The 14061-nt window shown below is 36.1% G+C and overlaps 1 protein-coding gene across 8 annotated transcripts in view; it reads right to left on the reverse strand.

Annotated features, from left to right (window-relative positions):
* The window catches only part of LOC127848826 (pyruvate kinase PKM-like), a 100970-nt gene that overhangs the window by 47944 nt on the left and 38965 nt on the right, over positions 1-14061 (reverse strand). For 2 of the 8 annotated variants that reach the window (XM_052381469.1, XM_052381473.1), the window contains exon 4: positions 1989-2489. The exons of 5 other annotated variants lie outside the window; for them this stretch is intronic. In XM_052381469.1, coding sequence (XP_052237429.1) covers positions 1989-2240 — 252 coding nt within the window. In that variant the 5' untranslated portion in view covers positions 2241-2489. Of the gene's footprint in view, positions 1-1988; positions 2490-13645; positions 13770-14061 lie in introns of those variants that run through there. One more of the 8 variants, XM_052381470.1, reaches the window with a different exon arrangement.

Below are 14061 nucleotides of genomic sequence, written 5' to 3' on the forward strand. Positions count from 1 at the left end.
CTGGACAGAAATAGCTTTAGAATTAACTATCAAAATATTAGAAACCAGGTCCACAAAAAATTCATGTTCTGAGCTCGAATTATCAGAAACCAGTATGCTGCAAAAGCTTAATGGTTGACCCTCAAAATACACATGTAACAAAGCGCTGCATAGCGGATGCCAACGCTCAGCTGCGGGTGCAGTTTTGAACAAATGAAAGCTTGTCAGAAGAATGTTGTTGTTTTTTATATTAAAGGTCACAGTGACCTTGACCTTTGACCTAGTGACCCAAAAATTGGTGTGGCATGCAGAACTCATCAAGGTGCAGCTACACATGAAGTTTCAAAGTTGTAGGTGGAAGCACTTTGATTATAGAGCCAATGTTAAGGTTTTAGCACAACGCAGCAAGCTGGCTATGACAATACCTCTGGTTTTCTCCGTCTGCAAGCTGGCTATGACAATACCTCTGGTTTTCTCTGAAAACAGCCTAGCTAATAAATCAGTAGTCCTCAGAAGCCTAATGGTCTGACCTTAAAATGCCTGGATACCACATTCTCCTGGCAGTGCATTAGCAATAACTAATGTAATGGTCAACTGTAGATTGTTTACAGATCTGGTCAAGATAGTCAACATACTTGGTGCAAAATTGCAGTAACGCATAGCCAAAACCTTTGCAACATAATACAGTTATCTGTGATGCTTAATATCATAGGCCTAATGAATTACCAACTAGTAATTGCTAGATGGACATGGGGTCAAAGTCTGAATACAAGAACTTATTCAGTTACAATACCTGGATTGGATTTCACCACAATTAGCTTATAAGCCCAAGTTTCCATATTGTAATAACATGTGCAAAAATTTCACTGTAACAAGCATAAAAAGCTTATGCCAGGTGACCGCTTAAGTCAGGTGACCGCTAAGTTGGACTGCATAAACATTATAAATTTATAATTTTCATTAAGCAGAAAATCTTCCTTTGTTTTCAAGAACTACATTTAAAAACTCTCTAAAAACTCTCTAAAAGTATTAAGGACTGGATCAGTTCTTGAACTGGACTTTGGAACCATTTGAAGAAGTCGAAGTCCAAAAGTATGTTAATTGCATGGTCAACATGAAATCAGGTGATGTGGGTGTTTTGAAAGTGTTCTTAACCTTTTACAACTAAGAAACGTATTTTAACCCTTTGCATGCTGGAAAATTTGTCCTCTGCTAAAATGTTGTCTGCTAAATTTCTAAAATTAGCATTTTCTTCCATTTTTTTCAAAGAATACTATCAGAATAGCAAACATTTTGGATCCTGATGAGATGCCACATTTTGTGGCGCTCATCTAAATCCAAACTGTTTGCACAGGCCTTCAAAATTCGGTTCCCGCACTGAAAGGGTTAACGCATTTGTAGTACCTTACAAAGTTTAATTTAATTCAAGACCTTTCTTACTAGATTCAAGTTTTAAAGGCTTCATTTCCAACCCTTAGATACTGATGAACAGCAAACAGCATAAAACCTGAACAGACTGTGAGTTACGCGCAGGCTGTTGTGGTATTATGCTGTTTGCACATAGCCCTTTTCACTTTGCTTCAGAGTGGGAAAGGGATATGATAACAACCATATAAGTATTAAAGCCTTGTAACACACAGGTTTATGTCAGATGAAACAAATCCATTTGGGTGAACCAATTTGGGTGAACCGAGAATTTTGAACCTTCTGACTGAGTCTTAAACCAAAAGTAGTTCAATCCCAAGGTCAAAATGAGGGCAGGTGGATGTGTTCGAAGTGTTCATAGATAACAAATATTCAATATCAAAATTCAGTAACAAGAGGTATTTATATAAAGACCAATTGCATCATTTTGGTTTAACAAAAATTTGGAAATGACTTTAAAGGCTAAAATCATTACTGAATTTCCCACTGTATTACCTGTATAACTGAACTACTAAAATCATTATTTGTCAAGGGAAACAGCTATTTTCAAACCATTAAGCTACCAAATACCCCTAAAACATTACCTTTGAACGCGAGGGAATTCTCGTACCCAAATGCCCCTCTACGTATCCATCGCTATCTTGAGAACTAAGCCCAGGAATTCTTGTCCCCAAATGTCCCTCTATGTATCCATCGCTATCTTGAGAACTAAGCCCTCCTTGGTTCCCTTCTCTTATTTTGCCACGACTGTTCCAAATCTTATTGTCATCCAGTTCTTCATTGGAGCTTTCCGAGTCGCAGTTAAATTTTATCGTCGGAATAGAATCCTGAGACATTTTTTGCTTTAATTGTTGACTTTTTTCTTGATTATGATTGCAACTATAGTGACATCCTTTTTAAACTAGCGCTTTTTGCGTTGTTTTTTTTCTGTTTTCTTTGAAATTGTCACTCATGTTGTTTGCTTTTGTACTTCTGTTCAAACATGTATCTTTATTAAACTTTCTGTTAAAATCATCACTTCACTTGAGAGGTATAAACTTCTTTTTTATTTGTGTTAAAAACAGTCTTTCTTCACCAAAAATAATCTGAAAATTTGCAAAATTAAAATGCACGAGCAACATGCCTACATTTTTAAACTGGAACACCAAAACTTAACACGAGCACCGCCTTGCGGATGCAGACCCCTCATCTATTTTTATTTTTAAAGGTGAAGGGACCTATCTCAATTTCAATCACAAATGAGGGAGGGTTGGAGCGGAGTGGAGAGGGTGTATAGTGTGTGGGTGTGGTCATTTATTACATTATCTTCCAAAAATGAAAAAAAATGCTAAAAAAAACAATTTTTTTTTTTTAGGGGGGTAATCTTGACGGTATTTCAAAAATAAAATAATAAAAATAAATATTTGTGTATTTGAACCGTTTTTTTGGGGGGAGGGGGGAATTTGGGGGGGGGGGGGGGGGGGGGGGCATGGTTTGGGTGGAGTCTATTGTGGTATGTCAGGTAAGAGTTGTTTCGTCAAAGTATCAATCAAATCTAATCATAAATAAAGAAGTTATGGCAATGTTAGCAAAATTTAATAATTTGACCTTGAGAGTCAAGGTCATTCAAAGGTCAAGGTAAAATTCAACTTGCCAGGTACAGTACCCTCATGATAGCATGAAAGTGGAAGCAATAGCCTTGATACTTTAGAAGTAAAGTGGATCTAAACACAAAATTTAACCATATATTCAAAGTTACTAAGTCAAAAAGGGCCATAATTCTGTAAAAACTAGAGCTTTGTCACAGACGTGACGAATACCCCCACATGCCGCATTGACACATAATATTTTGCATGTTGTCTTCACAAAAAACAGAGGACACCATGCTCAATTTTTAAAACGCACTTAGTGACCCCTTGACCTAGTTTTTGACCCAGAAAGGCCCATGTTCTAACTTGGCCTTAAGATCATCTCCATAAAACTTGTGACCAAGTTTGGTGAAGATCGGATGTAAACTACTTGAATTAGAGAGCGGACACCATGCTGAATGTTAAAAAACGCACTAAGTGACCCCGTGATCTAGTTTTAGACCCGGAATGGCCCATGTTCAAACTTGTCCTAGAGATCATTTAGATAAAACTTGTGACCAAGTTTGGTGAGGATTGGATGAAAACTACTTGAATTAGAGAGCAGACAACATGGTGAGGTATAAAACGCACTAAGATACCCCGTGACCTAGTTTTTGACCCAGCATGACCCATATTCAAACTTGACCTAGAAAATATCTAGATACAACTTCTGACCAAGTTTGGTGAAGATTGGATAAAAACTACTTGAATTAGAGAGCGGACAACATTGTGATGTTTAAAACGCACTAAGTGACCCCGTGACCTTGTTTTAGACCCAGCATGACCCATATTCAAACTTGCCCTAGACATTATCAAGATACAACTTCTGACCAATTTTGGTGAAGATTGGATAAAAACTACTTGAATTAGAGGGCGGACAACATGGGGAGGTTTAAAACACACTAAGTGACCCCGTGACCTAGTTTTTGACCTGGCATGGCCCATGTTCGAACTTGACCTACACATCATCTAGTTACATAAAAAACATCCTGACTTAAATTCATACTCTTAAAGAGATTATGATTTAAATCATAATGGTACATGTATATTGAAGAATCTATAGATTATTGCAAGTTTAATATGCATTACACAAAACTTAACTAAAATTTTCAATTTTCTTAGTATAAAAAGGGCACATAATTCTGTCAAAATGCATGCCAGAGTTATCTTACTTTGCCTGCCCAGTCCCCTGATGATAGTTAGTAAGTGTACCAAGTATGAATGCAATAGCATTGATATTTTCTGAGAAAAGTGGACCTAAATGTTAAACTTTACCGGACGCCGACGCCAAGGTGATGACAATAGCTCATAATTTTTTTTCAAAAAATAGATGAGCTAAAAAGGATTCAGACTGAAACACTACAACTTGAATCAGAATTTAGACTTGAACACTACAACTAGAGACAGACTTAAAACAGGAACACTATTACTTTAATTGAGACTGGAATACTGTAACTTGAGACAGAATTGAGACTGGAATGCTGTAACTTGAGACAGAATTGAGACTGGAATGCTGTAACTTGAGACAGAATAATTATTGAGACTGGAATACTGTAACTTGAGACAGAATTGAGACTGGAATGCTGTAACTTGAGACAGAATTGAGACTGGAATGCTGAAACTTGAGACAGAATTGAGACTGGAATACTTTAACTTGAGACAGAATTGAGACTGGAATGCTGTAACTTGAGACAGAATTGAGACCGGAATACTGTAACTTGAGACAGAATTGAGACTGGAATACTGTAACTTCAGACAGAATTGAGACTGGAATACTGTAACTTGAGACAGAATTGAGACTGGAATACTGTAACTTCAGACAGAATTGAGACTGGAATAATGTAACTTGAGACAGAATTGAGACTGGAATACTGTAACTTGAGACAGCATTAGGACTAGAATACTGTAACTTGAGACAGCATTAGGACTGGAATACTGTAACTTGAGCCAGCATTAGGACTGGAATACTGTAACTTGAGACAGCATTAGGACTAGAATACTGTAACTTGAGACAGCATTAGGACTGGAATACTGTAACTTGAGACAGCATTAGGACTGGAATACTGTAACTTGAGACAGCATTAGGACTGGAATACTGTAACTTGAGACAGCATTAGGACTGGGATACTATAACTTGAAGACAGAATTTAGACTGGAATACTGTAACTTGAGACAGCATTAGGACTGGGATACTATAACTTGAAGACAGAATTTAGACTGGAACACTAGAAATTGACACAAGATTGAACTAAAGAACCTATACATGTTACCTTACACTGGATTCAGACAATTGAAGACTTCAGTCTATGACTTGACACAGGATTCAGACTTGACACAGGATTCAAACAAAAAGACTTACGTCTAAACGTAAAGAGAATTTACAATTGATACAGGCTCCAGACTATGACATCAAAGTCTATTCAGACTTGACATTTTTTTCAGACTAGAAGACTTCACAAAAAATTCAGTGTTACAAAACTAGCCATAAAAGGAAAAATGCCCAACTTCCTGGTGGCGATGTTTTTCAAACAAACAGAACCATTTTCAAACTCTTTCAAGATATCATTGGGACAAATTGTCTGACCAAGTTTCATGAAAATTGGATAATTTATGTGGCTTCTAAAGGGTTAACATGGCAAATATGACGACGCACAACAGACAAAGCATGACAGACAAAATGTGATCTAAAAAGCTAAAATTTAATACAATGAAAAGCCGTGAAATAAAAAAATCAGAACAGTATAAATGACACATTTTAAGTCTTTCTACAAAATGGCACATTTGGGAAAATATTTTCTGTAGTAGAACATTTATATTTAAAACCAAGAGTTTCAGTTATTTTGAGCAAAATATGGTAATTTACCTTCTTTATGAAATAATAGTGAGAAAGCATTAGCATCTAAAATTCGAACCTTTTATGGTAATGGAATTTGCTCAGCAAATGAATTTGCAACATCAGATTGTAAAGCTGATACAAATTGAATAAAATACATAATTCCAAACATGAACAAGGAATATTTCAAAGTAGGGAGTATTTTTTTACATGTACTTTCGATAAATCTAAAATCAAAATTATTTATGTTGAAGTTGTTTATATGACTTGAATTGCAAACAGCAAGGAGGAAAAAAAAAATATCTCATACATTTAGCCAACATGCACCAATTAAAAAAGAACCATTATTTTCCTTGAACACAGTGTGGAAGTTTAAAGACTTTATTTCAGAATTAAGAGTGTGACAGTTGTATCAGTTTGTTATTTCATATACTATAGTTTAACCTTTGACCCTTGAACTACCTATCAACTTGACATAATACATGGAAATAAAACTTTGGCAATGTGTATTTTCAACACGTCTTGAACTGACAACATATTAGTGTTCTGCAAAAATCTACAGGCCCATGGCAATCATTAGGGACCAAAATATAGTGACCCACTACAATCTGTAGGCACCAAAATCAAAATGCCCACTTCAAACTGTAGGCTTCCAAAGTCTAAGGGCCCACTATTATTTTAGGCGTCCAAAATCTAAGGGCCCACTACAATCTTTAGATGGTCAAAATCTACTGGCCCACAACATTTGTTAGGAGTCAAAACGTAGTGGTCCCCACAATCTTCAGAGGTCTTAAATATAGTGGTCCCCACAATCTTTAGAGATCTTAAATATAGTTGCCCACCACAATCTTTAAGGCCAAAGTCTTGTGCCCACCCCCCCCCCCCCTCCCAAAATAGTTAAGGCAAAAATCTCTTGGCCTACAACAAGCTTCAGGGGCCAAAATCTCGTGCCCCCACCCCACAATCTTAAGGGGGCAAAATCTAGTGGCCTACCACTAGAGCTGTAACGATTCACCCATCATTTGATTCGATTCGATTTCGAAACCAAATGGTTCGATTTGATTATTTTCGATTCGATTTAAATTAAACTATTTGCTGCTTATTTTGCAAACTATTTCATGTTTTGTGTGTCCAAAGCATGAATTAATATGTTTGGTATTTGTTAATAACTTATTATGTTGTACATTTAAAGTGTTTATTTTTTTTAAATAAAATTTAAAAACGTAACATTGTTTTATAAGTAACACATTTATTTAACAAAACTTCCTGTTGAGTTATTCTTAAATAACATAAAATGCACAATGTATCCCATGTGTTGAACAGAAAAAAACAAAATGTAGGTATATAAACAACTTCCAGTTGACTTCTTAACAGAATACACACAGTTTAGTAAACAAACCATATGGGTAACTTACGTCAACAAAACACGTTTTGCAAGTTGCCTTTGCATCAGAACCTTCGCGAAACCCGAAATGTTCCCATACTTTTTATTTTAGTTTTGACGGTGCGTCTTTCGGCGTGATTGAAGAAGCCATTTTACCGACTGATGTAATGCTCAGCATGTTATTCATTCAATCATTGGATGCCATATTTGCTATTGACCAATCAAAAGACGTATTACAAATGACAAGAACGTTTAGACTACGGATTTGGAAAGTATGGTTTAAAATAGGGATCAATCGGGATTGCAGTGAATTGAATCGAAATTTGCAGTATTGGTATCGAAATCGAATTGGCTGCATTGAACCGGTTTTTCGATGCATCGAACCGAATCGTTACAGCTCTACCTACCACAATCTTTAGGGGCAAAATCCAGTGGCCCCAAACAATCTTTAAGAACCAACATCTAAAGGTCCTCACAATCTTTAGAGACCAAAATCTAGTGCCCCCCCCCCCTAACAATCATTAAAGCAAAAATCCAGTGGCCCACCACAATCTTTAGGGGCAAAAATCTAGTGGCCCACCACAATCTTTAGTGGCCAAAATCTAGCTGCCCACACAATCTTCAGGGGAAATAATAAGTGGCCCACCATAATCTTAACGGGCCAAAGGCTAGTTGCCCACATCTGCTAATGTCCATCCATATAAATTTGTACACATGCCATGTTTAAAAATCCTAAAAATCAAAGGATTTTTGTTAAATAAAAAGCATTTTCAATACTTCTATTAATTAACTAACCAAAACCCTCACGTATCCTTAAGTAAAGGCGTTTCTCCAGCACCAACAACAACAAACTATAATGAGATATAGCAAATTACTTCAGAGATCGGAAGTACACACTTCAAAGCAAATGTGCATGAGCAGGATCACGGAAACTTAATCAGATAGTATCATCAACAATATGTGACTACTATTCACTTATTATAACTCAACAATAAAATATACTTCAACATGTAAGAACAACCATTATGTCAAAACCAAGACTTATATGATTATAAACAAAACAGGAAAAAGGCACATACAATCATGAGAGTTCCTTAAATCCTGTTCTGGACTTATTGAAAAATAAATGGCATATTTTATGAAGACTTAGAACTCACAACCCCGAAATCACAACGGATCACAAGTACTCCAATTAACAGTTAAATTTTCCATACCCTCATTGTAACCTTTCAGAGGCACAGAACATTAAAACCTATTAAACTCCCAATATTTCATCATAAGGTACTCACACCACCTTTTGTTTGACCAATGATTAAAACCCCTTATCTAGACAATGACTTCATGGACAAGAAATTCGCCTACGGCATGTTTCTTTACTCCCAATTTTACCTTCTTACAGTACAGCCAAAGCGGCACAAACATAATCCGCGGCTACGCCACGGCCAGATTATTAGTCCGCGGCGGCCTAATCGTGTGTTCACACGGCGTATCGCCGTGGCACTCGGCATCGATCCGCGCAACGACGCCGAGTATGTATTAACCTCGCGTACTTTCGCGGAGTAAATCCGCCGCATACGTACGCGGCGGATCGAGTGAAAAGATATCCACCTACATGTACATACATGTATGTGTAGCGTAGAATTAATTACGCGCAACTGTTTATGTTTCGTTCGATTATCATTATTAAATTTGCAATCCGAAACACACTTCCGAATTTTAATGCTAACACCTCCTTTGGCAAATTCTAGCGTCAAATAAACAGTATTCAAATATCCTTTGTTTCATAAAAAGCGCGCGAAAATTATGCAGACATGTAGAACGTTGTTTGGAAAGTTTGGGTGTATTTTGTGTTGTATAAATACATGAACATCACGTCAGGCGTAAATCGCGTGTTCAGTGGAGAAAAAAAACGCCCCGATTAGACGTTATTTCATCATCTCTATAAATAGTAACAAATGCCAAAATGTATTTGATACTTAAGGAAATATCGAGAATGTTTGTGTATCGTAAATATTTACCAGCATTTGCTTTAAAACTGGAATATACGGGATTATCGGGTAATTAGTAGCGATATTAACTGTATAATATGAACAAAATAAAACGTGTTTATATACGCATATTCAAACAATAGTTATAATAAGCTGATAATTAACAAAACTACAAATACGTCGTCACCGTCTTGATTATTGATGTGGCTTCAAACTGCTAATTTTCTCAGCTAAAATATAATAGCGGAATCAACATGCAATTGATTTATAAATCCACCATATGCTGGAGCCTTGACCACTTGTATGTGCGAAAACATATTTACGTGACCTTGTTTATGTGTGAAATGCATACGCTACGGGCGGGAAACAAACTTAATAATTGGCCAGACACATTAACTATGCTTACATGTATATGCTAATACAATCCGCGCACAATAAATTTATTACGATTTCAATTATTATTATAATTGTTCTTTCAAAATTTGTTAACTACATGTAACTAATAATTTTTAAGAAGATTTTTTATTTCATGATGCGCATCGACTCGGCATCATGTCGCGGATCGCGGCATGCCTCGGCGGACAGATGCGAAGTTTCGCGGCGAAATGCGACTTGCTGCCGCATACTGACGCGGCTTCAACGACTGACGCGGCATCGACTCGTTTCGTCTTGCCGCCGCGGATCGCGAAATACGTTTGTTCCGCTTTGGCTGTACTGTACATCAAATTGAGCCTTGCTGCCCATCCTTAAAATTGTCAATTCAAACAACAGGAGGCACTTCAAGCCCTTCAACTCTTTACCACTTAGATACCTATTTTGAAGCATTTGTAGTCCCTAAGAAAGTAAAATTTAATATAAATAAATTTCTGATGAGATGCAAACAGCTCCTGTGTTATGCTGGGGGGGGGGGGGGGGGGGGGGGGGGTTATTGTTTTGCATAAAGAAAACTCACTCAATAGTGCAAGTTCACAAACACCAATCTGCAAGTCCTTTAACCTTAAAATTTTGAATGCACATCTATATATCTTGTAAAGGATTTTCTCGTTGTTAATAAGGTGTTGTTTAATGCTTGATCTTTGTTATTTATTTCCTTTGGTGTGGTGAAAGACAAATAGCCTATTAAATAGTGTTCTTTTTAACTCTAAATCTTAAATAGGTTAATGGAATATCTTTGTCATATTTGTTGTATCCCAATATAATCATTTAAATCATTTATGAGAAATTTGTTTTCATTAAATGAAATCAAAAATGCAATAGTTAACCCTTTCCCACTTAGAAGCAAAGTGGAAATGGCCATGTGCAAACAGCATAAAACCAGAACAGCCTGTGAGTAACTCGCAGTCTGTTAAGGTTTTATGCTGTTTGCTGCTCATAGGTTTCTAAGGGTTGGAACTGAAACTTTTAAAACTTGGATCTAGTATTTGGATTAATATTTGTGTTTGCTTACCAGTTTTCAACAAATGGAAACTGATTGACTCAAATACAAATGGTCCAGTGTGAGCCCTAAAAATGCAGGAAAAAAGATACATGACGGTTGAAAACATAAAATCACTGAGAATCTTTTATTGTTTGCTAAATATTTCGTAAACTTTAATTTACAACGCAGAATACCACATCAATAAGAACAAGGGCTGTTTGTAAAACATGCATGCCCCCCATATGTACTGACAGCCATTTTGTAAATATGTTTTTGTCACTGTGACCTTGACCTTTGACCTAGTGATCTGAAAATCAATAGGGGTCATCTGCGAGTCATGATCAATGTACCTATTAAGTTTCATGATCATAGCCATAAGCTTTCTTGAGTTATCATCGGGAAACCATTTTACTATTTCGGGTCACTGTGACCTTGACCTCTGACTTTGTGACCTGAAAATCAATAGAGGTCATCTGCCAGTCATGATCAATGAACCTATCAAGTTTCATGATCCTAGGCATAAGCGTTCTTGAGTTATCATCCGGAAACCATTTTACCATTTCGGGTCACCGTGACTTTGACCTTTGACCGAGTGACCTCAAAATCAATAGGGGTCATCTGCGAGTCATGATCAATCATGATCAATCTACCTATCAAGTTTCATGATCCTAGGCATAAGCATTTTTGAGTTATCATCCAGAAACCATTTTACTATTTCTGGTAACCGTGACCTTGACCTTTGACCTGAAAATCAACAGGGGTCATCTGCCAGTCATGATCAATGTACCTATGAAGTTTCATGATCCTAGGCATAAGCGTTCTTGAGTTATCATCGGGAAACCATTTTACTATTTCGGGTCACCTTGACCTTGAACTTTGACCTAGTGACCTGAAAATCAATAGGGGTCATCTGCCAGTCATGATCAAACTACCTATCAAGTTTCATGATCCTAGGCATAAGCGTTCTTGAGTTATCATCCGGAAACCATTTTACTATTTCGGGTCACTGTGACCTTGACCTAGTGACCTGAAAATCAATAGGGGTCATCTGCGAGTCATGGTCAATCTACCTATCTAGTTTCATGATCCTAGGCCAAAGCGTTCTTGAGTTATCATCCGGAAACCATTTTACTATTTCGGGTCACCATGACCTTGACATTTGACCTAGTGACCTGAAAATCAATAGGGGCCATCTGCGAGTCATGATCAATCTACCTATCAAGTTTCATGATCCTAGGCATAAGCGTTCTTGAGTTATCATCCGGAAACCATTTTACTATTTCGGGTCACCGTGACCTTGACCTTTGACCGAGTGACCTCAAAATCAATAGGGGTCATCTTTGAGTCATGATCAATGTACCTATCAAGTTTCATGATCCTAGGCATAAGCATTCTTGAGTTATCATCCGGAAACCATTTTACTATTTCGGGTCACCATGACCTTGACCTTTGACCTAGTGACCTGAAAATCAATAGGGGTCATCTGCGAGTCATGATCAATCTACCTATCAAGTTTCATGATCCTAGGCATAAGCGTTCTTGAATTATCATCCGGAAACCATTTTACTATTTCGGGTGACAGTGACCTTGACTTTTGATCTAGTGACCTCAAAATCAATAGGGGTCATCTGCGAGTCATGATCAATGTACCTATGAAGTTTCCTTATAACAGTTCTCATATATTCAATATTCAGTTGCAATTACACAGATTTCCCCCATTTTGGATTGTAACATCACATCAATTACTGCTGCTATTATTATTATTACATGGTTTCATATGGTAAAAAAGATGCTACAGACTTTACATTTATAATTTCCTCATACGACCAATTTGAAGTAGCAATTTTAAAATGTATGATAGTTCTGTTTGTGTAAATAAACTACCTTAATTGGACATAATCCAGAACAAATATCAAATAAAATTGATCATTACCAAAATCAATCAAATCAAATTGCTAATTTTGCTTTAAAAAAATTTCCATGGAGTTCAATAAAACATTTGCATTAATGTCCCAGTTGGGAACCTAAAAATACCAAAATTGAAATTAGATAAGTAATCTTTAATTTCCTTTAGCATCAGAAATAACTTTCAAAATACAGAAACTCTATAGTTTGTAACTTTAAAGTGGTGGCTTGGAGCCAAATTTATACAGTCATCAATGTATCTGGCCTTAAGTCCCTGCAATATAATTTCCATGGAAAAAAACATGTTCTCAATTCACAACAATCAAAAACAGTTACTATCAAAGTTAAAATGTGAAATTGTATATCTTTTTAGTTGTGCAGAGACGTTAACACAGAATTAAAATAGAAACTAGTCTCTTTGCTTAAAGAAAATACCATCATCTTTTAAGTGTCCATCCATTGCAAAAGCAAATAACATACAACATGTATATATGTTTAAAAACTTAGTTACTGCAAAACCCAGGTTTAAACCAGGAAATTTTCGATCCTTGTGTCAGTGTGGGAGACAACTATATAAATGCATCAACCCGGAACACTTGTAAACAAAAACTGCATACCACATGATTATGCAGGCCAATAGCACTTTACAATACATGTAGCACTTTTAAGCACTTTTTAACTACAGATAAAGTTTGAGTAGATTTTCATTTTGAAGTGTTTATCTTTTATAGAACAAAAACAAGAATGATTTTTATCCAGCGAAAATATCTTAACCATTTGTGTATCAGTCACAATCAGTAAAGTCAACATGCAATAAAAATATAAGCATAGTTGCTTGAAACATTCAATAATTAATATTATAGTATAATTTAAGACATATAAAACATCAAAAATAATACTCGTGTAAGCACTCATAAATCCATAAACCATGATCATATTTATATAACCACACTTTTAAACATCCCAGAAAATTTATGATTGTAATATAATGCTGTCAAAGTAACCTAGTATTTCATGCCACAACTTTCACATGTTTTTGCAATTATTGCAAAAGACAAAAACACGACAAAATAATCACAAATATCATGCTATTTATATAATCCAAACTTCATTCATTGGAGAGTTCAAGGTGGTTTCTTTATCAATGCCCAGACAAATATTCCAATACTTTTGGTCTGAATCAAGCATGGTGTTCTTCCATATTGTAAACCCTGAGCTAAATTTCTTGATGAAAAGACAGCAAGCTGCTTTGTTGGCAAATACCCTGAGCTACATTTGTTGATAAAAACGCTGGGACATTTTTGCTGAGACTGTATGCCTACTTTTGTTATAGTGAAAGAGATTTGTATAAAACCGGCAGATGCGCTGATTTGTGTTTTGGTCACAATTGACATTTAATTTAAACTAAACAATCTTGAGTGAACATACCTGATTATTAAGTTGATGAACAACTACATGGTAGCAGTATTTATTATTCAGTATCAAAATATAGAAAAATACACCAAGAAATGGTCTAATAAATC

The sequence above is a fragment of the Dreissena polymorpha genome, chromosome 10, assembly GCF_020536995.1.
Source record: "Dreissena polymorpha isolate Duluth1 chromosome 10, UMN_Dpol_1.0, whole genome shotgun sequence".
Classification (NCBI taxonomy): domain Eukaryota; kingdom Metazoa; phylum Mollusca; class Bivalvia; order Myida; family Dreissenidae; genus Dreissena; species Dreissena polymorpha.